Genomic DNA, 22,488 nt, shown 5'->3' with positions numbered 1-22,488 from the left:
CCCTGCCAGAATATGGTCCTTCTTACCCTCAATCTTTCTCAAGTGAAAATTGAGAAAGCAAGCCTTCATATCCACTAGATCATTTTCATTATTCTCTAAGACTTGCTTGGCTTATACCTAAGATATATCAACATTATTACAGAGTCTATGAAATCCTTCCATAATTCATGCCTTTAATTCAACATTTGCTATACTGAAACTATGGTATCAGTCACCATGGGGATACCTTCTATTTACCTGCAGTTTTGTTTCAGTACAGTAGTATAAGGGCCACAATTCTTCAGAAGCTATCTAAAGAGCCTCTTTTTCTCCAAGGTATTACTAATCAAAAAAAGTACCATTCAGATTATATTTCAGATGTTTTCCCCCTTATAGATATTATTCTAAGAGTGACATTTCACAGTACTGCAAAATTCAGTGCTGAACTGAAAACTTCTTTTAGATCCTTTATAAAAACCCCACTACGAGCATTTGCCAGTTTGAGAGCTCTCTGTATTCCATTGTTTATATATGGAAAAATAAAAGGTCAGGAGACCTAAAAATCACTTTACAGAAGAACCTTGGGGTGAGGACAGTGGGATCTTCAGGAATCCCACTCTAAATCCTTGTTGCAGAAGGCTGTTCTGCCATCGTTCTTAGGTCTCCCCAAATAGGTATGACCCAGAGTCTGGCAAAATGCTTGGCACATAATAGGCATCTAAATGTTGGTCAGTTATTAGGAAGAGGGGAGAAACAGGAAGGCAAACAGACCACGAAAGAGCCAAATGCCGCTGGGCCACCAGCCCCTGCTCACCTCAGGCAGATGGAAGGTGCACTGGCTGGCCTCGAGACACTCTGTGCCCTCAGCGAGCAGCTTGGGATTTCTCATCTTCCTACTTCTGTTGGGATGGGAGAAAGCAAGCTTGAATTCAGTGATAGCAACTGCATTAGGTTACAACAGCACAGCAAGTTCTTTCCTTCTTAAGAGTTAAAATTAGTGGACAGATGGCCTGTGAAGCTATAGGCTTCTGTGAATAATTTTCCCACAGTGATTCTTGCTTAGCATTGTATTTCATAGATGGAGGAGGCTTGCTTGCTGTAGAGAACTGTGCATGAAGGTAAAACTCAGTGACTTTCTAATTCTTAGACTGTTAGTCTCATTTAAAAATTAGAATGAAATTAAATTCTTTTTTTTTAAGGTTTTTTTAATTAAATAATAGCTGTGTACATTAATGCAATCGTGGGGTACAATGGGCTGGTTTTATAAACAATTTGAAATATTTTCATCAAACTGATTAACAGAGCCTTCATGGCATTTTCTTAGTTATTGTATTAAGACATTTATATTCTACATTTAGTAAGTTTCACATGTACCCTTGTAAGATGGACCATAGGTATGGTCCCACCAATTACCGTCCCTCCACCTATCCTCCCCACTCCCCTCACCTCCCTTTCTCCTTTCCCCATATTCTTGGGCTATGAAGAAAAAAGAATTTAAAAAGAATTTAATTTCATTCTAATTTTTAAATGAGACTAACAGCCCAAGTTTCATATAAAACTTGGTTTTATAGTAGGACTGAGTACATTGGATACTTTTTCTTCCATTCTTGAGATACTTTGCTAAAAAGAATATGTTCCAGCTCCATCCATGTAAACATGAAAGAGGTAAAGTCTCCATCTTTCTTTAAGGCTGAATAATAGTCCATGGTGTACATATACCACAATTTATTAATCCATTCATGGGTCCATGGGCACTTGGGCTTCTTCCATGACTTAGCAATTATGAATTGGGCTGTAATAAACAATCTGATACAAATATCTTTGTTATGTGATTTTTGGTCTACTGGATATATACCTAGTCCAGAGGAATTGTAGGATCAAATGGCAGGTCTATTTTTAGATCTGTAAGTGTTCTCCAAACATCTTTCCAAAAGGAACATATTAGTTTGCATTCCCACCAGCAGTGTAGAAGTGTTCCCTTTTCTCCACATCCACGTCAACATCTCTGGTCTTGGGATTTTGTGATGTGGGTTATTAAATTCTTTAGGAAAGGTACTAACTTCTGTCATTTGGATAGTACTTGTGATTATGAAAGAAGAAAATATTTTTATTCTAACTTAAAGTAGATATTTCTATCATATATACGAAAAACTAGTCTTAGATGTTCTTTGATGATTCCCTATACATTCAGCCCTCTGTATCCTGGGGTCCCACTTCCATGGATTCAACCAAGTATGAAAAATACTTTTTAAAAATTACATCTCTTTTGAAAATACTCTTTTTCTTGTCTTTACTCCCTAACTGATACAATATAACAACTATTTGCATAGCATTTACATGGTAATAGGTATCAAAAACATGGGAAGATGTACATAAATTATATGCAAATAATATACTATATTATATCAGAGACTTGAGCTTTTGTGGATTTGGTATCCAAAGGAGGTCTTGGCACCAGTTCCCTGCAAATACTAGGGGTGATGGCGCTGATGGTAACAGTCTCCTTGGCATGCTGCATCTTTACCATGACTAAGTGGCTGTGGAGTAAAACTGCCAGATCCACTTACATGTACAAACTCCACCTACTCATAGGAAGTAGAAAAAAAGTAAAAGCCATTCCATTATTTATCATTCACTGGCTACAGTAATTATTATATGAACTGTCAGAGTTTTTTGTTGGTTTTTTTTGTGTGTTTTTTTTTTTCGAGACAGTCTCCATCGCCCTGGATAAATTGCTGTGGTGTCATCATAATTCACAGCAACCTCAAACTCTTAGACTCAAGGGATCTTTTGCCTCACCCTCCTGAGTAGCTGGGACTACAAGTACCCACCATCATGCAGTTTTTCTATTTTTAGTAGAGACAGGGTCTCCCTCTTGCTTAGGCTGGTCTTGAACTCCTGAGCTCAGGTGATCCACCTGCCTCAGCCTCCCAAAGTGCTAAGATACACGCCTGGCCATCATCAGAGTTTTCAAAAGCAACCTCACAGTCTCTTCTTCAGATAGCAAAAGGAAACAGACATGATTTAATTTCACTTCCTATAGGAACCAAAAGGACACTGCTGCTGCTGACTGTGGAACATAATGACTTTGCCTAACTTGAGCAATCTAATTGGTTTTTTTTTTCTATTTTTAGACACATTATAGAGATTTGATACAGCTGGTCCCACTGGCCGGACTCTCAAATAAAACTCTGTGGTTTCTGGAAACTCTGTAGAGAACAGACAGGCTTTTCCCTTCTTCCCTTTACTCCAGATAACAGTAAGTAAATCAAAGGCTGTAGAACCATCTATTAAACATCTGAAGAATTTGTACCAAAAGCAAGAACAACACAAACTGAATGAAAACCATTCTGCTGCTGCTGGTGTAGATAATGAAGTAACCATGGAGACCTGGCCACTGCAGCAGAAATGTCTAATCCCTGAACAGGCACAAGGGGGAGCTCTGAGACAAAGCACAGAGAAAGGGCGCCCAGCAGATTCCCAGTTGGCATGGGAACACGCCAGCTCCGCGGATGCTCTGAAGGCTGGTGGAGGATTTATAGTATTCTTAACCAATAAGATTCTGGCAGAGGTAGAGCTTAACAAATCACACAGGACTTGGAAGGATATTTTGTATTAGAAATAGGAACAAGGCCTGGGAAATGTCCAAGGTACTCAATGCTCTTCAAGTTCTCCATTAACGCCCTGGGAATAGGACACTGTGAACTGACATGCATAGTAACAGATACTGTGAAGTGCTTCGCAATTTAAAAAGACTTTTTCACATACATTCTCTCATCTGAGACTGAAAAACAGTCCTGAGATTGGTAGAGATGATATCATTTCATTTTATAGACAGTAAAAAGAATTCAAGAAGTTAAATGGTCTGAATCATGATGTCAGTACGTGGTAGAAATCAAAATTTGTATTCAGCTCTCTGACCCTGAAACCAAAGTTCTTGACATTTGGCCATGCCATGTTGAATTCTTTATTTCAGCTGAAAAGCAGACTGTTCTTACAATCTGATCTCCTCACAGTGAACACGGATGACCAAAATGGGAGAGGGCCACTGTGCACATCGGCCCCTAGCAAAAAAGAATACTGAAATTCCCAAACAAGATAAGGCCTTCATTGGGTCTCTTTGACTGCATGGGGTATTCTGATGTTAATAAAGTCCGAGAAAACACTACTTAGGCCTCATTTCCTGTAAACCCCAGCCCACTTACCCTATAGTTATGAAGTCTCCTTTGCTGATGGTGTCGGGTTCGATGCAGATGTTCATAAAGTCATCTTTGCTCTAAAAAGATGGAAGAACACTATGTCATTAATCTTCAAATTTTGGCTAATGCAACCTGTTGTGATCCGCAGCTTTGGTTTATATCTTGAAGCTGTGCATTCTATAGGGGGCATTATTTCTAGTGGTATAATTCTGAATTTGTTTCCAGCCCTTTTATCCCCCTGAGATTTATTGAGATATTATTTACATAAAATTTATCTATATTGTTTTGTTTCTACTATGTAAGCAAAATAAAAACTCAGGAGTGAGTGTCTGAACATTCTGTCACTCACTAGTTACTATAGTTGTTTTAGTCCCTATGATTCTTTCCCCTGAAGGCCAAGATTTCTGCCCATCTATGGCCACGACTCTCAGCACTTACCATACACCAGACCCCAGTATTAGCTGCTTGTGTGGAAAGCCCAGGTGTCTGCTTTTTTAAATGCTTTGCACATAAATTTGGCATGGAACCAGAGCCACAATGTTTTTATTCCATGACATTTTTGAAACTTTCCATTTTCAACCACAGAAAGCTCTGGAATATTGGAGCTACAAGAAGTGGCTCTGAAAACACACCTGGTTCTTATAGCACTCCTCACAGTCTGCTTCCAGGCAGTGGGTAGCAATGCAAGCCTAGTACTCTGTACACCAATCTTACAACTTCAGTGTCTGCTGCAGGGACAGGTCTTGTTTCTTTTGGGGTCAGTTCAGAACTCTGTAGCTCCAGGGTAACCCGCAGGCCTTTGCCTAAGATTAATGGGCACTGCCAGAGCACCACTGTCTCTCTGAACCAGAAAAGGCAAAACAAAGTGGATGTCTTTGCTCAAAGTGCCAACCGTGTACTGTGAACTCTGCAATGTTACTGATTACATCAATGAATAAAACAAACATGAATTTCTGCCTACAAAGAAGTTACATTCCACTGTGGAGAGGACAAATCAATCGTAATAAAACAGTAAGTTTTAACTATATTAGAAGGTAATATATTTTTTTTCCATCTTCAGTCATTTTATTGATAATAAAGTTTTTTATAATCCTATCTAAAGAACAGATAGTCCCACCCCTCTAGGTAAATTTCCTAACAGGTTTGCGAATCCTGAAGCCAGGTCACAGTGTGATAAACTGTTGACTCTAGAAGGTAATACATTAAGAATGTATTTAAGAATATCAGAAAATAAGATCAAAGAAATAGCAAGGAACACGCAGGAGCTGTGATGGCAGTGGCTACACTTTTAAAGGGTGTCCAGTTGAGAAGGAAATGAGCAGAGACCTGGAGGAGGTGAGGGGTCAGCAATGAGGTTGTCTACAGCAGCAGTTTTCACATGGAGCTTGTTAACACTCAGAGTCTGGTTTTTATTTAATTTAAAATAATTTTTTAAAAACCCATCCTATAGTTCCTGGTTCAGGAAATGGGGAGGGAGCCTAAGAATTGTCATTTCAGACAGGTTCTAGGTGATGCTGATGCTGCTGATCTAAATAGACCGTCTTTGAGAACCACTGATCTGGGGTGAGCAATCCGCTCATAGTGAGCATGCTGCAGAGGCCGGGACGTGTGAGCACACCTGACACTCACGAGGGAGCCGAGGGGCTGGAGCGCTGTGAGAGACATACAGTCAGAGGTGAAGACAGGGAAAAGAGAAAGCAGGACAGTGTCGGCAGGGCCTTGTGGCCCTTTAGGAGGAATCCTGCTCTCTGGCTGAGTGAGATGGAGAGCCTCTGATTTCTTGATTTCCCAAATTCTCATAGGCCCCCTCATGCCAAGGAGACTGCTGGGCTCTGTCTGTGCTCCCTGGCCCTGTGCTCTGGCCTCTCTCCAGCTGGGGCAGGTGTAGGGCTCATCTTGTGACTCCCTCTCCCTGGGATCCCTGTCCTGCATGGTGTGTTTCAGACCACAGTCAATAGTTGTTTCATAGATTTTGTCCAGTTTGTAATGTGTATAGTTGTAAAGGTAAAGCTGTTGCTTGTTATTCCATCTTAAGTCTCATATTAACATTCAGAGATCAGTTCATTTTATTGCACTGACAGATTAACTGAGATAACTTTATCAGATCAATAGATGCTGGAAAGATACTTGATAAAATTAAATATCTAGATATGTAAGATAAAAGATAAAATCTTTTATCAAACTGGAAATAGAAAGGTGTTTCCTTAATCTAACGAAGGTTATCTACAAAAAAATCAAATTCTGAATCAGAAATAAGACAATGACTCCTATTCACTGTCTGGAAGTCCTCGCCAGTGCAGTACATAAGGCAAAGGACTGTGATGATAAGTATTTGAAGGGAGAAAATAAAACCTGAAACTATTTACAGGAATCTAAAAGAATCCATAGACATAATTAATAATGATTCCGTTAGGTTACTAATTCAGCATTAATAGAAAAACATCAATTACATGTTCATCTATTTAATCAGATAGTTATAAAATGAAATTTTAAGAGATAGCTATTTACAATATCATTAAAAATTAAGAGAACCAGGAATATATCCAGCAAAAGAATGGTATAGAGAAAACTATAAAACTTAATTGAAAAACTCTGAAGTTTACATAAATGAAGAGGTATGCCACATTCGCATGCCAGGAGAGTCAACGCTGCAGAAATGTCATTCTCCTCCAATTGATCCATGGCTACAATGTAATCCAGATCAATATAACATTTTTATGTGGAATTTAATAAAATAAACATTCTAAAATATTTATATAAGTCAAAAGAGCTAAGAATAATCAAGAGACTCTTTTAAAAGGAGAGAAATACAGAGGAACTCATTATAAAACTGTAATTAGGAGAAGCTGAGTACCAGGTCAGGTATAGAAAAGTAGAGCAGCAGGACAGAGACGAGCAACAGCCACATGTCCACAGACACACGTGACTATGGGGGGAAAGGGACACTTCAATACAGATGCCGGACAACTGGCCTTCTGTTTGGAAAGAACATAAAATTGGAGCCTTGCCTCAATCACTTACAAAATTCAAGTATCGGTGGGAGTATTTCTTTTTTAAACAAAAATGGAACCATTTAATGCAAATCATTTTAATCATGGTTTTTCTTTTCAGGTCATTATGTAGAAAATAATACATATATAAATATACATATGGCATTTTAAATAGAGGTACCAAAATTTATTTAATCAGTCTGACTTAGCTTATTTCATATATTTTACTATTATCAACACAGTGAACATATTTGTGCAAGAGACCCTAATTTTCATGCATTCCACATTCCTAATGCTTCTTTCGTATTCTGAATGTACTTCTTTTAATAATAAGTGAACACTGTGAACTATTACATGGCAGGTTCATTGTCTTTGAATATTTTATTGCATATGCTTTTATTTTTACAAAGAGGTGTGGAAAAAAGAAAAAGATGAATGTGCTGTTACTAGTGATAAGAGGCCTCGTATCATATACTTTTATAATTGGCACAAAGATAAAAAGCCCTGCGCCTTCTGAATGTGGCTAATCTCATGCTGCCATCACGTCCTCCCTGAACTCAGTCCATTCAGTGGTTTTCAGGTACCAGAGAGAAGAACAATGGAAAGGAACATGAACAAAGTATACACAATATGTATTATCGAAGACTGAGTATAAAGGAAATGTATAATTAGAAATATTACCTTTCTTTTCTAAATTCCTCTGGAAAGGAATCGATTTTTTTAACATTCACATATTCACTTTCACCAATATTTTCAGAATTCTATTATATAAAAAAGGACTGCCTGCATTATATATTCATCAGATTATTTCTGTAGGATAAATTCTTAGAAATACACTCAATAGGGCAAAAGGTATGCATATCCAGGGGTCCTCAAACTTTTTAAACAGGGGGCCAGTTCACTGTCCCTCAGACCGTTGGAGGGCCAGACTATAGTTTATAAAAAAAAAAAACTATGAACAAATTCCTATGCACACTGCACATATCTTATTTTGAAGTAAAAAAACAAAATGGAAACAAATACAATCACACCACCTCCTGTGGCCCGTGGGCCATAGTTTGAGGACCCCTGAGCAGTACATATGTACTACCAAGCTGCAGTCAAGACAGTAGTCTCAATTAATACTCTCAGCAGAAACGCAGGACTGCCCACTTCCCCACTCACACCAACACGAAGCACTATTGTGCTTTTTAATCTATGATAATTCAACAGTATTTTAATTTGCATTTGACATCAAGTATTTTTTCTGTTTCCTTACCTATAAAATGCAGATAAAAGTTATCTCTACCTGATAGCATAGTTAATATGTTATATAAAATGCTTTGATAGTGCCTAGCATGTAGCAAATACTTAGCAAATATAAGCTATTTTTCATGTTTACTTCTTTTATGAATTTTCTATTTTCACCCTTGCCTGTGTTTTTACATTAGTCCTTAGCCCAATTCTTGCTGATATATCCTAAAGCTTTTAATTCTTGGTTCTAGGATATCTTAATATTTCTTGTAGTTTGTGATAGTGTCTTTTATTTTTATTTATTTATTTTTTTCAAGACAATCTAAAGCTGTTGCCCTGGGTAGAGTGCCATGGCATCATCATAGTTCAAAGCAACCTCCAACTCTTAGGCTCAAGTGCCTCAGTTTTTTCTATTTTAAGTAGAGATGGGTGTCTCACTCTTACTTGGGCTAGTCTCAAACTCGTGAGCTCAAGCAATCCACCTGTCTTGGTCTCATGATTTAAATAAGTAAATAAAGTATGATTTTTGCCTTAGATGTTATCCTTAGAAAGGCCTTGTCTATAAGGCCTTTTTTTTTAATTTATTTAACTCTTTAATCCAACTGGAATTTTTTTCAAAGTAAAGGAAGCTTTGTTTTTCAAATGTTTTGCAATGGGCATGTATTACTTTTATAATCAGAAAACAGCTCAATACTCTAAAGATTAATATTGGAATCAAATGTCTAATTTTCAGATTGGTCGGGACAAATATGAACAGACTAATTTGCATAAAAACTGAATATAGTAATTAGTCCACAGGCAAGAATGACTTTTCTATTTCTATTCTCATTAATATTAATCAACTAAGGTTTTCTCTTTACTGGGGTCAGTAATCATTTTCTGTAAGTGGCCAGACAGTAAATGTTTTAGGTCTGGGAGCCATACGGTCTCTGTGGCACTACTCAGCTCTACCAGTGTAGCACTCAAGCAGACACAGAAAATGTGTAAATGAATGAATATAACTGTGTTCCAAAAACTTTATCAATACTGAAACTTGAATTGTATATACTTTTCATGTGTCACCAAAAAAAAAAAAAATTCTTCTTTTGATTATCCCTCCATCATTTAGAATTGGAAAATCAATTCTTAACTTTGGGATATACGAAAACAGGTAGCAGATCAGTTTGCCAAGCCTGGGTTATTTCAGCATTTTTCAGCGTATTGTCTGGAGCAGCACTACCAGCAGAACTTTCTGTACCAGCGGAATGATTTTATATACGTGATTTCCAGGATAGTTAAGCTACCAGCCACTTAGAGCTTTGGAGTACTTAAAATGTGAGTACTAAGTTTTTAATTTTATTTAATTTAAATTAATTTACATAGCCAGAGTTGCTAATAGCTACTGTGCTGGACAGTGCATATTGAACTCAAATAAAATCATATGTAGAGATGTATGTGTGTGTTTTTCTCCTGGGAATCTAAAGGTATATATTTAATACAGTCACAAAAATACTGGATATTTCCTCAAGTAAAAGCTCCACAATTTTTTATTCCAGTGACAAATGGGAGTAACTGATTTTCATTTCTTTTCCTTTTTTTATTAATACTATCTTTTTTTACAGATTAATATGAAGGTACAAATGTTTAGGTTATACTGTTTTTATTTCTAAGGTAAAGTTAAAGTTGTAGTTGAGCCCTTCACCCGGGAGGGAGTATGTGAACACCTTCACGTTGTCCTCATTAGGTAAGATGATTTTTGTCTCCAAAGGCTTTCTGCCACCTGCTCTCTAAAGGCAAATAAGCAATGGGCAACACTCGTCATCAGAGGCCCCTAGGCCATGATTGTACCAGCAGCTGCTTCTCTTTGCTATTATTCCCTAAACGGACACCACATGATCTTTGTCATGACCCTTTCCTCTCTATCCCCACAAGGTAAAAATAAAAATAACTGAATTAATGGAAGAGCATGTAGCCTTTGTCACTTTTCCCAGATACCAAATGCTTTTCTAATAAAAAACGACACTTACCATCAGGTCCAGCTGACTGTTCCGTGTTGTGATGGACAGTTCAATGGTTGACAGTTGCACTTCTTTCCAGACTTCTGGGCTCACCTCTGGAGAGAGGGCTATGGGAATCCATCAGACACAGGTCACCTTCTTCCATTAACATTTCACCGCCCACCACCAACTTGCTGCAGCTGTTCAGCTCAGAGTCCCCAGCCCTTGACACTGACTTGCCACTGTAGGGTCATTTATTTCATACTTCCTATACATAGAAGTAAACAGCCAGGCTCAAAATGGATCTCTGTGCCTAACACGTCTCTACCAAATGCAGTCACACAATACCATAAATGTCAGTGACATAAAAAAGGTGCACAGAGACTCTGTCCATGTGTGGGACGTTGCTCGGGTCCTGCCCTGGCAGCACCCGGAAGGCTGAGTTCATGACCCTCCAAAGGCTTCTCCTACTCTAAAGTCTCTAAAACTGAGTTTGGGGATCTGCTTTTGGGTACTTCAGTCACCACACTGCTCACCATCCTGCGGTTGTGCCCAGTATGACGCCAGCCTTCGTAATATTCTCCTGTACAAAGATGGCCGGGGAGGCGTCTCTTCTGGTTCACTGGGAGGTCTCTGTGAAGGTCCCGTGTACGAGATAGAGGCTTGATGAGTCTGAGGCCACTCCTTTTAATGTGGAGAGAGAACAACTGTCATCTACGCACATTTCAAAACTCTGGGGTTTTTCTCTACAAAGGTTAGTATTCCATCTGTACCTTCTAGAACACTAATTAAAAACCCCTCACCGAGTGGAATGCTCTCTAACTTAGAGTCAGGAACACTCCAGCTTTTCTTTCCTGCTAAGCGCTCTGTCTGAAAAACCATGACCCCCCATGACTGCTGCCTCCACTGCTCTCCCTAACTCAGGATAGAGAGATTAAAGTGACTAACAAACCCCATTTATGTGTGTCCAATAAAAACAATATGAATGAGTGTGGCGCCATCCTCTAACAAATTTATCCTTGGTTTCCAGACAGTGACTCAAAAATAAAACTGATGAAGTCCAGGTGCGTCAGATACCTGCTTCCCTCTGGAATCACAGAGGCCAGTTTGGCCCAGGCTTGCAGTCCAGCCCAAGGCTTCTCACTGCTGCTTTGAAGCCCATTGTTCTCAAACTCTCAATTCTTTGTCTTCTATTTCCTGGCACCTCAAGTCCGATGCCATCCTGGATCACATCAGCATCCACATGTATAATTAAAACGATACCCTAACGGCTATCCTCTCAGCCTTCAACATCGCCTCTAATTCACCACAGCCAACCGTTGCCACAGCCACATCATGGCCCTTAATGTCACCCAGAAGTATTTAAACATCTAAAACTCTGACATCCTACTCTCTAATCACATCCTTTACTCACCTGTTTTTTCCCAGTGTCTCTTACAGTGAATTGCTCTCCTGTTCTCAAGTTTCCATGGGGAAAATTACAAAACAGCAGCAATTAGGACTTCACTTCTTCTACCCCTCTTTGGTTCCTCCCCGAGTCCAGCCCCCTCTTCTCTCTCTGACAACGCTGTCCTCAAGGTTCACACGTTCCCTCACACAATAAGCTTACAGTGATGGTCTCTGCACAAAAGGAACCGTTTTCACTAGATAAATTCAATTTGGAGTATTAGGAAATCAGGATGTGACCTCAGGCCTAGCACGTGCTTCACTCCCACTGACATTTATAAGCTGATGTTCTCATGTCTGTCTAGCTGGTTCCTACATTTGTTTTCATAACTTGGTTTAAATTCAGAAGAAGAGAGGATTCTTTTGGACCCTTAAAGATCCCCACAACGCCACGTTTCCAGTCACATTGAGGATTCCACTCCTTGACCACCCATTTTCCCTCAGGGCCAAATCTATAGTGGATTATTTTAAATTGCTTTCTTTTTGGCTCACCTGTCTTTATTCTTGCATAATATAGGTCTTAAAAAGCCTCAATTCTGGATAAATCTTGTTACTAAGTTTCTAATTCCTACCTCATGATTCAGTACACTAGAGGGAAAGAAATACATCTGCTGAGTACCGACACAGGGAAAAGCAACCATCCAACACAGAAGACTAGTGTCGCCATAGATTTCTGGTCTCAGGCCCTCACTGCCACTTGATAATCCTTTGAGGACTCTTTCTACACTCAATCTTCTTCAAAATCTCCTAATTCCACCCCCATGACCCACCTCATTTCTCATAGATAATGTTGCTTCTTAGGCTTTGTGAGAATATCAAGGACTCTCTCTAATCTTGTTTTCATCTAAATCTATGCTTGCTTCTATGCAAAAAAGATGTTCTTCCCCGGAGGTACTCTGGATCCCAGGCCCTTCCACTTGCTCACAGATTTGCTGTTTACTCATGCTGTCTCCTTTATTTCTTCTCATTCTTCTTTTCTTTTGCTTCAGAGTATAAAGACAGGGGATATTCCTCCAATTTAAAAGAAAAATGCTCCATTGACCCCCACTTTCTCTAGCCTTTGCCTTTTCTATCCCTCTTTTTCAAAGTCAGGTTTCTTGAAGGAGTGGCCTATCACTGCTATCGCCACTTCTTTGTCCCACATTTATTTCTTAACTTTCTTCAGTACAGCTTCAGCGCCTGTACTCTGAAGGCCGATAAACCTTTGGAAAGTGCCAAATTCAGGGCTGCTTTCCTATCTCTATATTTGCTGCTGCTTCTTGAAACTCTCTCTTCTGCTGGCTTCTATGTCGGTATTCTCTCCTACATTTTCTCTTATTGCTTCTCAGTCATATTTTGTGGTTCTTTAAATGCTCGTATTGCTCAGAGCAATTCCCAGCATCTTTCCTCAGTGATAACTTCACCAAACCCAAAGTTTCAAAGTCATTCATACACTTATGACATCTAAATCTGTTTTTTCAGCCCAAACCTCGCTACTTAATTCCAGACCTACAGCACAATCATGTACCCACCTTACTCTAATATTATCAACACTAATGGAAAACTCTAGTCACCAAACTTGAGGCCCTCCTATCAGAAACCTGGCAATCCTACACTCTTCCAACTTTCAAGGGTTTTAGCACAATAGCTCTTCAATAGCTCTGCTGTCAGCAATCTCTGTTACCAACTAACCATAAACCAACCATACCTCATAACTTCCCACCAGGATTACTCTACCTTCCATCTGACAGGCTTGCCTTTAGCTTTGTCCATGCTGCTGCCAAACAACTTTGTAAAATGCAAATCTACTCATGTCACATTTCTGCTTATGACTCAATAACTCCCCAGCACTGTCAGGACAAAAGTCAAATTGCATATCAAGACCTGCCATTCCCTAGCCTTCTCTAACACTCTAGCTTCATTCCTGACATTTTCTTGCATTAACTGTAATTAATGACCATGTCACAGCACTGTGACTTCCCATAGCCTGTCCTTCCACCTAGGATGCCCTTTATCTAGTCCTATATATATTTCAAAATTTAATGTGTCACCTCCCTGGGAAGCCTGAATGACCCTGGGTCAGACTCAGCCATCCCTCCTCTCTGCTCCTGTCTTCGCATATTCCTCTCGCAGTGCCTGCCAAACTGCTGACCTGCGTGGACCTCTTTCCCAGCATATGAATACTTCCTGAGGGCAGGAAGCCTGTTTTACCTGACTTTGTATCCTAAGCATATATCAATAATTGTTTGCTGAATAAATGGTGGAAACAGTCTACATTCTCCAAGACTCTATCATTTAAATATGTAGCTACGCACCGCCATACAATTAAACCCTTGAACGATAACACATTTTACTAATCCAGTTTGCCTTAAATGGAAAAAGGCCTTGTCCTCTCAAGTTCATTTTTTAAAATGATTTGTATTTTAGTGATTTCAGTTTTTTACACTTATTTATTTAACCCAACTAGAATGTTTTTAGAAGGTGAAGGGAGCTTTGTTTTCCAAATGCTTTGCACTGAACATGCATTACTTTTATAATTAGAAAAACATTTGATGACTCTGAATATTAACACTGAATCCAAATCACCTGCCAATTTTCAGATTTGTCAGCCAAATTGTGAATATACAATTTTGATGTGCATAAGAGCTTAACATAGTATGTAGTCCACAGTTAAGGATGACTTTGCTATTAGCATTTTCATTAATATAAATTGGTAAGCTTTTCACTCTGCCAACATTTTTCTGCTGTGCACTGCCCAACAGAACTTTCTCTGATAATGGAAGCATCTGATAATGTTCTATATCTGTACTCTGATATAGTAACTACTACCCATGTTTGGCTAGTACAGTTTGAACCTACTGATATTATATACAAACCTGAACAATTAGATATATTTAGATATGACTCTTCAACTCATTTTCAGATACTAATACAAACAAATACAATAATCAATGAGATTTAGGTCATTCCATTCAAGGTTTGTCTGGCAAGTGTGAGTGAATTAATAGCAAAGGAAAGTGGAATGTTAAAGAGAAGTTAAATACGAATTTGGTAATGGAAGGACTAAGTTGGTAGAGGGGTGACTGCTTATCAATCAGGAATGCTCTCTATATTTGTACATAATCAAATATGTCCCATTTCAGGGCTGGAGCATGTCACTTACATCTGTAGCAAGGAATTAAAAAATATCACAAATACACACATTACTGAGAAACAACAAAGTAACAAGGGCAAGTTTCTACAGCATGAATTACATTTACCTTAAGAGTGCTGAAAAAGTGGGCTGCTTTGGTTTTTAGAGGCCCAAGATACCAGTACCTGAGAAAAACCAAGATAAAAATCTGATTAGAAAATTAAAAGAACTATCAACATGATAGATACCATTCATGACAGACAAAACGTTAGAATCACACCTCTGCTGGTCTGGAAACTAGAGGATTGTGGCTTAGCATAAAAGAATATTACAGTAAATTTTTAATTTGCATTTCAATGTCTTGCCAAACAGTACGTAATTAGTTATGCAGTGGAAAGATTCTTGCAATTTACAACAGATAAATTTACAAGTATCACTATATCCTTTAAACCAAAGACTACTGTTTGGTATACAACTGTCCCTCAGTATCGTTGGGGCATTGGTTCCAGGACCCCAGAGGATACAAAATCTGTAGATGCTCAAATCCCTGATGTAAGATGGTGTAGTGTTTTCGTATAACCCATGCACATTCTCCTGTGTGCGTCAGGTCCTCTCTAGATCACTTGTAACACTGACACAAGGCTTACACAACACTTTACTCTCATGGATTCAGCACAGTACTCAGCATGTGGCAAGTTTAAGTTTTGCTTTTTGGAACTTTGTGGAATTTCTTTTGTTTTTCTATCTGCAGTTGGTTGAAACCATGGATGAGGAGCTCATGGATGTGAAGGGGTCAGTGTACCCTGAAAAGAGAGCATCAAGTAGAGGAGGAGAGGGCCACACTGAGACGCAGGTGCTGGGTGATCTGACGTGTCACTCGTAAGGTCACTGACTAGATCTTATACACCACATCCTCTCACACACACAAATGCACACATACACAATTAAAATTTGTAAACCAGCATAATCTTACATTATTCATGTTAAACAACTTTAAAATGGCAAATGTTAAATCTTGGAATACAGAGACTCTATTGCATATTGGTAAATATATAAAAGCTACTGGAGAGAGAAGGATGCCTAATTGGAATTAGAAAGTGGCATAAAGTAGATTCCTCTCTAAAACTTATCTATTACCAAATTACCCCAACTTAACAGTTCTTTATTGATTCTGATCAATACAAATTTATTTAGCCCCTGCTAAGTATATGGAAGGAACAGAAGAAACATACAGCATAAAATTTTGGCATTTGGGAGTTTGTGATTTGAAAAAATAAGACCCAAATAATTAACGGAAAATAATGATTGACTATGATAAGGCATAAACAGATCACTATTTATTGGTAAAGACAGTCAAGAGGGACAAAAAAAAATCATTAAGGGCCTAAATCATTGGTGCAGCCATGCTGCACAGCCATGAGTAAAGTGAGGCATAGAACTTAGAAAGATGGGTTGGCTTTAGATACTCGAAAGAGGAGGCAACCATTCTAGGCAGGAGGGGGAGCAAGGCTGTGGGAAACAACAAGCATAATAGCCAGAGGGAAAAGCTTAAAATTAAAGATGCTTAATTACAGAATGAGGGATGATGACAGAGTAAGTTGGGCCTGGAATAGCAGAACAAGGATATGATCCAATGGGCAGTGTGGAGCCATTCCAAATTATCATTCAGGGTAATACCGTGATGCTACTAATAAGGGCCTTGATCATCTGATTTTGGGGGAGTATTACTATTTTTTAAGTGTATAGTTGGCTTCTTTTCCCAGTTAGCCAAAAAGAAATATATCCCAACTCAGGTAGTTTATCTGTAAATTGTCAGCAATTCCCTCCATCTCTACCAATGCTAAGTTTTGACACCACGCCTGCAATCTTCCTGTAGCCAGCTAGGAAGTGATTTCTCGTATCCCTCCGGTTTCTTCCTTAACACTAAGAGCAACTCAGTGGACAGTCCTAGCTAAAGTGTTACCTGCTAACAAAGAGAAATGTAAAATTCATTGCTCAGAAACCAATCAAAATACAGCACAAGTATGAGAGATATTCCTAAAGGGGCTGACTTGTGCTTGTGTTTAATTATTGATTAACACATTTTGGAAAACAATTTGTTCTCACCAGACTTTGGGGGGAAGAAGCTAAGCAATTCCTCCTAGCTTCTGGAATTTGAGACTACAGATCTATCACAAGGCAGTTTGTGGAATAAACACAATCATGGCATATTTGCAAATAAAAAGATGTGAAATATTTAAGAATGCAGTATGTAATATAATACAGTAACATCTCTCTTTTGACACTCACTGTCAGGAATTTCATTAGCAAGAATAATAAAGTGAAAGAAGTGAGACAAATGTTTGTAAAGTGTGGCAGGCTGCCCTATAAAGTGAAAGAGGGGCTTCTTGATGAAAGCTACGTGTGAGATCAATCTGTGATAAACCTGTAGACCTTGGGTTTTAAGAAACTCCCTCCCCACCCTGCCCCCCCCACCCCGCACGGCATGAAGTGAACCTCACACAGTGTCTCCATCAGTCCTCCTCAGTAAGCCCTTGCCTACGCTAGCTTTCCACAGCTAACGGAACGTGACATACCTACTTCCCAAGCCAAACGTTTCATTTCACGCAATGACTCTCCAGAAATAAGTCCATTCCCAAGAAAAGCAAGCACAGGCCTCTCATTAGCTCTTCAATAGGCCTGTTTGTCTCATCTCCAACACAACTGGGTGGCGTTCCCTTTTCTCCCTTCTCTAAGAGAGGCTGCCTATGGTCTCTTCATTTGTGAGGTCTTCAGAAAAAGTTTTAAAAAGTCCTTTCAGGTAAAGTCTTCCAGCCAGGACTGTAACAGCCTATACTACAGGGCCACGTTAGGCAGTGTCTTCTGCTAGGTACCCAGCTACCCATGCTGCAGGGTAACAGGCAGTCCAGGTCTCTCTTCTTCTCTTTTAAGGAACAGGGCCTTGCTCTGTCATTTAGGCTGAAGTGCAGTGGCACAATCAGCTCACTGCAGCCTCGAACTCCTGGGCTTAAGTGATTCTCCGGCCTCAGCCTTCTGACTAAGCTGGGACTTAGGCGTCCATCACTATGCCCAGCTGGCAATCCAGTTCTCGCTACAGTCTAGCCTGGTCCTAAGCTATGCCCAAACATTATGTCTAAAAATAGGGACAAACCCTTCTCTTCAGCTACCACTGAGCTAGTGTCGAGGAAACTGGACCTTTTCCCAGGCTTTCTGCATGTAGGAGATTGTTCCTTTCTACCTGATTATTCCTATCTGTATTATTCATATATAATTCAACCTCCAAACTCATCAGATTTATTCCCAGAAGATTAATGTAAGTTAAAATTCTCAAAGGCAGGGACTGAATAAGACTTTTAAAAAGTCATCACACATCGATATAGTCATCCTTTACTTGCTAACTGTGACACCAGCATCTCTGAAGGATCCCCAGCGAAGGCCGGTCATTGCAAACACAGGTTGTTCCTTTTCACCCTGGAAGTTAAATACATTTAATTAAATTTTTGATTACAATAACTTGGAACTTTGTACATGTAAGTACCCAGCAAATGTTCTGGCCTACTTTTCATCAAACCAGAATTTTAAAATGTATGTCTAAACTTAAAAGAAATTAACTCTGTGAGTGCTTAGTAAAAATAGTTGAATAAGCCATACTATAAAAGGAGACCAATTTTTATATATTATGCCTCATGCATCTGCAGACGAGGGAACATATTATCATACTTCAGACTATAAGTTAATGAGCACCTAACTATGCTGGTTCTTGGACCAATCAGTAGTCAGGTCAGCCAGAATTTCTCTCCCACATACTTCTCCAAGGCAAAGAAAATCTAAGCCTGCGTTTTCTTTATAGCAGCAGTTCTCAATCTGTGGGTCGCGACCCCTTTGGGGGTCTCCTGCATATCAGATATTTACATTATGATTCATAACAGTAGCAAAATTACAGTTATGAAGTGGCAACAAAAATAATTTTATGGTTGGGGTCACCACAACATAAGGAACTGTATTAAAGGGTCGTGGCATTAGGAAGGTTGAGAATCTCTAGTAAGATCTGGTATTCTAGAATGTTTCACAGAAATATCCGAAAAGACAGTCAAATATTTGTTACAAGTTGAAATAAAAAGTGATTTGTTTTTAGTCCAATCTTTTAAGGCCAAATATTCCATATTATAATCAGTGAGTCTGTAATAAATTAGTAGATTTTCTGATATACAGAACAAATACACAATAGAGCCAATGCCCCTAAGAGTTTGTGCTCCATGATGAAGCATCCCTAAAAATTACCAATAATACATGTACCAAGCAAGAGTCTGAATGGGATTTTTCCTGGAGTTCAGAAGTACAGCTGAAGCCAAGAGCTGAAAACTGGCAGGCACCCTCACATTCTAAAGGCAGCTACCAAATGCCACAGAATTTGCTAAAAGGGGGCAGAACCAGCTCGACTTCCACCATACCGTCACCCCACCACAGCCAGTACAAGCAGAAGATTAGAAGTGGGGGGAAACCCTTGGCACCAGAAGTTGCTGGCTTACAGAGAGCACACAGTGTCTTCTCCTCAGGGCAGGGAATGCATCCCCTGAGCCCCACCTTCACTCCTGTTCCCACTCTGCCAAAACCAAGTGAGGAATTTCTAGGAGAAGCCTGCAAGACGAGGACGCTGGCCTGTGCTCCTCTGTTGCTTATCTATTCCTGCAGCAGATGTGCTTTCCTGCTCTCTGTACCTGCTGCAACAGGGAAAGGGGAACTTGACAGAGAAATGGCAGAGAAAAGAGGTGAAGGTGAGGCACCTTGTTGGCTAGCACAGCAAAGAGATATCAGTCTCCTGGGTGCCAAGCAGACCAAGAAATACTGTAGAGCAGGCGTCCTCAAACTTTTTAAACAGGGGGCCAGTTCACTGTCCCTCAGACCGTTGGAGGGCTGGACTATAGTTTAAAAAAAAAAAAACTATAAACAAATTCCTATGCACACTGCACATATCTTATTTTGAATTAAAAAGCAAAACGAGAACAAATACAATCACACCGCCTCATGTGGCCCGCGGGCCGCAGTTTGAGGACCCCTGCTTAGAGGATAGCAGGGCTCTGAGTCATCTTGACCAAAGCCATCTCCACATCTGGCCCAGGCCATGGTGCTCAGGCAGTCAGAGGCTATGGAGGGTCCCAAGCCTGGGCGCTGAGGAGGGAGTTGAAAGAGGTGGTGCTAGAATAATTCTCCAACATCAGAAAACAAGGTTCTGGGGAGGCATCTCAATAACTCTAGTATGAACCCACCAGACAGCCAGCACCTGGGCATCAGCGACCAAGAGGGAATCGGGACACTGGCTGTAAGGAAAAAGCTTTTCCCTAGTCCTTCCTCTGTGGTCCTGTGATAGGGGAGCTGGAAACAGTGGGAAGAGGGAGAGTGGGATGAAAACACAGATATCCCAGTGACGTTGCTGAGGGAGAGGGTACTGCTAATTTGCTAATTAATATAAGAAAGCAAAGAAAGATATCAGTGATGCAGTGACATTTAAACAGAGACTTGAAGGACACAAGCAACCCAAATAAGGCCAAAGAAGTGACAGGGACCACACTGTGTTTACCCTCAAACGCCTGTCTTTTATTCAGAGTTGGGAAGCTGAGGCAGGGCTCTGGGCAGAGAAGAAACATGCTGTAACTCATGACCACACACTGCCTGTTGTGCTGAAGATGGAGAGTAGGGAGGCAGGGGCAGAAGGAATGACAAATGTTAGAGGACTCCTGTCACAGTCCAACAAACAGTGAAGATGGCTGGGACTAGGTGATAATAACTGAAGTGAGAAGAAATGCTTGATTCTGGGTATGCTTTAAAGATAGAGCCAACATGTGCAACCAGAAAAAACCCGGTATAGCTAAGGCAGTTCTTAGTAATAAAAACAAAGCCAGGGGCATCAGCATACCTGATATACCTGATTTTAGGCTGTACTACAAGGCCATAGGTCAAGACAGCATAGTACTGGCACAAAAATAAAGACATAGACATTTGGAATCAAATAGAAATCCAAGAAATGAAACGACCATCTTACAACCACCTAATCTTCGATAAACCAAACAAGAACATACCTTGGGGGAAAAAAATCCCTATTCAATAAATGGTGCTGGGAGAACTGGATATCAACATGTAAAAGACTGAAAATGGACCTAAACCTTTCTCCACTCACAAAAATTGATTCAAAATGGATAAAAGACTTAAATTTAAGGCAAGAAATAATAAAGATCCTCAAAGAAAGCATAGGAAAAACACTGGAAGATATTGGCCTGGGGAAAGACTTTATGAAGAAGACTGCCATGGCAATTGCAACAACAACAAAAATAATGGGACTTAATTAAACTGAAAAGCTTCTGTACCTAAGGAGACAACAACCAAAGCAAATAGACAACCCACACAATGGGAAAGGATGTTTGCATATTTTGAATCAGACAAATGCTTGATAACTAGGATCTACAGAGAATTCAAATTAATCCACATGAGAAAAGCCAACAATCCCATATATCTAATGGGCAAGAGAGAGGAATAGAACCTTCTCTAAAGAAGACACACAAATGGCTAGCAAACATATGAAAAAATGCTCATCGTCCCTAATAATTAAGAGAAATGCAAATCAAAACCACTCTGAGATATCATCTAATTCCAGCGAGACTAGCCCACATAACAAAATCTCAAAACTGCAGATGCTGGCATGGATGTGGAGAGACAGGAACATTTTTACACTGCTGGTGGGACTGCAAACTAATACAACCTTTTTGGAAGGAAGACTGGAGAATCCTCAAAGAACTCAAGCTAGACCTCCCATTTGATCCTGCAATCCCATTACTGGGCATCTACCCAGAAGGAAAAAATCCTTTTATCAAAAGGACACTTGCACTAGACTGTTTATCGCAGCTCAATTTATAATTGCCAAAATGTGGAAACAGCCTAAATGCCCACCAAGCCAGGAATGGATTAACAAGCTGTGGTATGTGTATACCATGGAATACTATTCAACCATTAAAAAAGATGGAGACTTAAAAAAAAAAGATAGAGCCAACATGGTTTCTTGCCTACCTGAAACTGGGGAATCAAAGATTACTCTAGCATTTTTGAATATAAGTGATAATTCCATCAAAGTATAAATGATGATTTAAAGACTGTATTATTTCCTATTAATGTTATGTGCGCTGATCAATAAATGTTTATAACATGCATAGTAACTTACAACAATGGTTTTGAAGTGAGAACCCTCACATAATACCTGAGTGATCTTAGGCAAGTTATTTAAGTTGTGACCACTGGCTGCCACCTCTGAACACAGGGTCATCTTTCGCTCACTATTAAAATAAACTCCTCCATGTGATCTCCTATGAGTGTAAAAAAAAGTATCAACACTGTAACCTCACCTGCCAGCACAATGAGTGGCAAAAGCAAATACACAAAATCCATAATAATAGTGATAAAATTTAAAAATTACTATTGTTAATCATAAAACGAGGTGAGAGTATAACCTTAGAAGGCATTCAAATGAATTAAAAGTATCTCTATTCTCACTATAACTCTACAAC

At 39.5% G+C, this 22,488-nt stretch overlaps 1 protein-coding gene across 1 annotated transcript in view; it reads right to left on the bottom strand.

The window, feature by feature from the left end:
- The window catches only part of AGK (acylglycerol kinase), a 92,988-nt gene that overhangs the window by 2,561 nt on the left and 67,939 nt on the right, over window positions 1-22,488 (bottom strand). The window contains exons 10-15 of the mRNA XM_053608534.1: window positions 18,327-18,406; window positions 15,063-15,120; window positions 10,914-11,061; window positions 10,408-10,505; window positions 4,185-4,255; window positions 794-878 (exon numbers count right to left, since the gene is read on the bottom strand). Of these exons, the coding sequence (XP_053464509.1) occupies window positions 794-878; window positions 4,185-4,255; window positions 10,408-10,505; window positions 10,914-11,061; window positions 15,063-15,120; window positions 18,327-18,406 (540 nt within the window). The remainder of the gene's footprint in view (window positions 1-793; window positions 879-4,184; window positions 4,256-10,407; window positions 10,506-10,913; window positions 11,062-15,062; window positions 15,121-18,326; window positions 18,407-22,488) is intronic.

This window comes from Nycticebus coucang, chromosome 11, assembly GCF_027406575.1.
Source record: "Nycticebus coucang isolate mNycCou1 chromosome 11, mNycCou1.pri, whole genome shotgun sequence".
NCBI classification, from domain to species: domain Eukaryota; kingdom Metazoa; phylum Chordata; class Mammalia; order Primates; family Lorisidae; genus Nycticebus; species Nycticebus coucang.
The sequence above is the reverse complement of the archived record's forward strand: the minus strand, read 5'-3'. Positions and strand labels throughout refer to the sequence as shown.